The 4,539-nt window shown below is 41.4% G+C and overlaps 1 protein-coding gene across 4 annotated transcripts in view; it reads right to left on the bottom strand.

Annotated features, from left to right (window-relative positions):
* Ces5a (carboxylesterase 5A) overlaps positions 1-4,539 on the bottom strand; it is a 118,824-nt gene that overhangs the window by 61,726 nt on the left and 52,559 nt on the right. For all 4 annotated transcript variants that reach the window (XM_023709304.1, XM_023709305.1, XM_023709306.1 and 1 more), the window contains one exon: positions 3,731-3,864. In XM_023709304.1, coding sequence (XP_023565072.1) covers positions 3,731-3,864 — 134 coding nt within the window. The remainder of the gene's footprint in view (positions 1-3,730; positions 3,865-4,539) is intronic.

Raw genomic sequence — 4,539 nt, 5'->3', positions numbered from 1 at the left:
AAATTAGAATACCTTTTAGTAGTCTGTGTAGAGTTGGATTTGTTGTCATGAAATTCTTTAGTTGTTCTTTGTCATGGAAGTATTTCACTTCTCTATTAAACTTAAAAGAGAGTTTTTCAGGATATAGCAGTCTGAGTTGGAATTTGTTTACTTGCAAGACTTGAAATAATTTGCTCCATAATCTTTCTGACTTGATGGTTTGTGAAGAGAAATCTGCCATTATTCTGATGGGTTTCCTTTAAATGTGATCTGTTTCTTTTCTCTAGAAGCTGTTAGTATATTGTTCCTGCGCTGAATTTCTGGGATCTTGATTATTATGTCTGGGTGTGGTTTTAGTTGGGTTGATGTTATTTGGAGTTTTATATGTTTTGCTTACCTGAATGTCAGATTTTTCCCCATATTTGGGAAGTTTTCTGCTATTATTTCTGCTTATATTCTTTTTGTATCATTTGTATTGACTCCTTCTTTATCATTGATGCCTATTAGCCTTACATTGTTCATCTTTGCATTGTCTTGTGGATGTTGAATTATTTTTTCCTGCATCCTAGTTGTTTTTAAGAGACCTTTACTTCCCTTTTCAATAGCTTCAATGGTGTCTTCAAGGTCTGAAACTCTATTTTCACTCTCATTCAGATGGTTTTTGCCATGCATTTTATTTCTTTCCTATATTTCTCATTCAAGGATTGCATCATTTCTCTATTCTCCTCTATTTTTTATCAGTGCCTTCTTTAGAAGCACTTAGTACTTCTTTCATTATAGTTATCATTTCTTTTTTTTTACTTCAGAAATTATTTCTGATCTAATTTCTTCTATACCTTTCTACATTTCTTTCTTTACTTCAGATGTTATTAATTCAGAGATTTCAGTTGTGTGATTTCCAATTTCTTCAATGTTAGTGTCTCCTGCATTTCTTCTGGGTGGGCTCAGGGCCTGGAAATACATTTTGCTCCTTCTCTTTGTTATTTTGTGTAGCACTGTCTTCTGATCTTTGGTGTAGAGCTTTGGTAGTTATTACCTTAGCACCAGTTCCAGATCTACCAAGTTGAAACTCTTCCAGGTGGGTAAGACTTTGGTCTTGCTGCTGTCTACTTCTTCTTGCTGTAGCCCTTGGAAGTGAACTTGCTGTGCCACTCTGGCAAGAAGTTTTTCTCCTGGATAAGCTGGGTGAGTTTTGCCCCTAGTTTCTCTGCAGGGAGTTCTGTGGCAATGTTCCACACTGGGCTTGTCTGATGGAGGAAGTTCTACACACAGGCCTAGCCTGGGTGCTGGCTGAAGTGAGGGTCCATAAGGCAACAGGCCATCCCACTCACATGCTGGGCCTGTGTGCTGGCTGGAGTGAGGATCCAGAGGGCCCAGGGGAGTCCCACTCACATGCCAGGACTGCATGCTGGCTGGAGTCTGTGAAGGGGTTTTGACAGTAGCCACATTTCTCCACTGCCACAGCCCATACAAAAGCCCTATACTTAAGTCTTTGAGCATACTATCAGGATAATAACAGATATAACATCTTCTGCAAATAGATTAAGGGCTTCAGGGACAGAGAGATTAAATCCCCTTTTGGAAGGATGTGATGGGAACAGTGCAAGAAAGTTGCAGAGTACAGATTCAATGAGTCTGGCACCAGAGTCCCTGTTCATAACCACACTCCATGTTCTGGACCCTGGAGAATTGCATGTTTCCCATAATTAATGGACAATTAATGGGAAATAAGTTGAAATTCCACAGAACCAAAGAAATGCCTAAACTAAAAATCTTCATGTGATGCACTAATGTACATAATCTCAGGATCACATAGTACGCCTCGCCATTCCCAAATCCCCTAATTCCTCCTCCTGCTCCTCCTCCTCCTCCTCCTCCTCCTCCTCCTCCTCCTCCTGCATTCTGTTATCTACCTATAACTGATGGGCTGGCTCTGGCTATACCTCTCACTCCAGGACTCTGCAATCCCTATTAGTTTCACCTCCACTCCATTGTGAACCCCACATCAGTTTCCATTGCTCCCTTTTTTTTATCCTTAGAAGAGTGATACCTCAATGTTTATGACCTTATCCTTTAGCACAAGATTCATAGTGTAGCCACTCACTATCTGGTAGGTGACTCTGGGTGCCATTTTATGAAGTTGATCTCAATATCTTTATGCTGAAAGGGGGTTACAAATGTCCCTTTTGCACATGGTTTTAGGAAGACTGACAGTGACACACACACACACACACACACACACACACACGTGTAATAAACATGTTAGTTATTGCTTTCATGACTCAAACTCCTCATGGCCTGCATGAAGATTGGGTAGTAGCTTTCCAAATAACACCCTATCTGTAGCTAGGCACACTATGTCCATTCTGCTCTGGCATGAGCTTTTCAGTACACTGCTCTGAGCAGTGCACTCCTGGGTGCCTCAGTCTTTAGAGAATGAAGTCCAAATGCCATGAATGACCTAGTATTCAAGGACTTGCCCAATCAAGCCTGCCCCTGACTTTCATATCTATCTTCTACTACATTCTCACCTACCTATGGTCAAACCAAGATAGTATAACCTCACTCTGATTTCACAGCAGTCCCAAAGCCAACTCCCACTGCTGTAGACCCAGAGTATTCCTCACAAATATTTCTGAAACCACAGTATTGCTGTATGACTTCCAGTTTCCAAGCCTTGGTTTAGGTGGCACTTGTAGCTAAGCATACTCTCCCCCAAACTCAACCACATTTTTAAGGCACAATGAAAATATTACCTCTCTCAGAAAACTCTACATCTCTGGTGGTTCCCTCCTTTTTCCCACACCCCCTTGCCCTTTATTCCTGGAGAATCAATCATTTTCTGCCTTATATCATGGATGTGCATGCCCCTGCACTGTCTGCCCTACTGGTCCATGAGCCTCCAGGAGAAGGATTTCCATATGAATCCATCCTGCCATCTCCACAGCATGTGGTAGTAACCTCAAAACAGGATCAAGGGCCCCAACTCTCACTGCTTCTTTGTTGCTCACATGGCAATTTGGACTTACACTGCCATGCTCTAGGCAGGATAATAGAGGTTATCAAGAAACCTACCCCTTCTCTGTGACTAGGAAGCTAGTGTCAGAAGATAAATGAAATAACATGACAAGTGCAAGCTTCAGGTACCCAATACAAGGTAGATATTATGGGGGGTGCAATAGAGGGATTATTCTCAGGAAGCATTTAAGGGGCCAACTGCTCAGAGAACTAGGTCCTTTATCCTCCCAGCTGCAGGTCTGGGCTACACTTCCCTTTGACCTTGCAATTAGATTTGCTCATTTTATTTGCATTCAGACAAATGGTTATGTGAACAGGAGTGATGAGCCCCACCTCCAGGCTGACTCAGGAAAACTTTCCCGGGCTGATCCTGCATGCTCTTTCGCCATCTGCTGGTTAAATGTATGTGTGCTGTTCTAGAGAAACCACCTCAGAGACAAGATGTGCAAGGAGCCCAGGTCCCTGATTTACCCTGTGGACTCTGTCAATCAGGCATATTCATTTTGCTCTTACTAAGGTGAGAAATAAAAATTTTAATTGTTTATAGACATTAAGAATTAGTATTTTAAAAAAGAATTAGTATTTATCTGTCAGATACTAAAATTACCTACAATATTAGAGGCAAATTTGTTCAATGTCATGGAAGGGCCCTTCCTCTTTAGGTTTCTGGACATTGTCCACAGCTGCTAACAGCCTCTAGGGTATGAGATATCGGTCACCTGGAGATACTCACTTGAAGAAGCCAAATATTCCTAACCGGTACTGAGTGGTCACGACCAGCACATTCTCATAGGCAGCAAGGGCAGACCCATCAAAGATGGAGGCTGAGCCATTCTCAAAGCCACCTCCTGGAAACCACACCATGACCTGAGAAAGGAAGCAGAACACACTAATCAGCCCACCAGGCACCCACATCATCTCCCCAGGCAGGCTGGGATAGTCTTTTTTCAAGGAAATGTACATGTCTCACTTTTCTTTCTAAGTAGGATCAAATATTTTGTCTTTTGTAAAATGCCCAAGGTTAAGCATCTAGGTTGATAGGTTTGATTCCCAGCTTTTGTACTGACTAGCTGTGACCTTGAGCAGAATGCTCAACCTCTCTGAGGACTGTTTTTCATGTAAATTATGAAGAATGAAAGTGTCTCACTTAGGAAGTTGCCATGAGGTCTGAACAAGATTCTGCATCTGATGCTGATAAAGCAGTACTGACTCACTACAAGTAATCAGAAAGCATCAACTAAATATCACTGGGCTGTGACACAAAGGAAGATGGGAATCATTCTTAGCCATGAGTAAGAGCAAAAGCAACTCAACATGCTTGAAGGCAAGGCATTTTTTCTGCCATCAGAAAGAAGAGGGGAGAGAGAAAAGGGAAAGTGACACATGAAAACCTTATTTCAATTAGAAAAATCAGAACCAGGAAATATAAAACATTCTTCAACTGGTGTTATCATTATTTATATATTCAATAAATTCTCAGGATGGAAAAAGTAAACACACAAAATCAAGTAACCTTTCTGTATAACAATAATGAACTTAAGG

The sequence above is a fragment of the Octodon degus genome, unplaced genomic scaffold, assembly GCF_000260255.1.
Source record: "Octodon degus isolate 3935 unplaced genomic scaffold, OctDeg1.0 scaffold00011, whole genome shotgun sequence".
NCBI lineage: Eukaryota > Metazoa > Chordata > Mammalia > Rodentia > Octodontidae > Octodon > Octodon degus.
The sequence above is the reverse complement of the archived record's forward strand: the minus strand, read 5'-3'. Positions and strand labels throughout refer to the sequence as shown.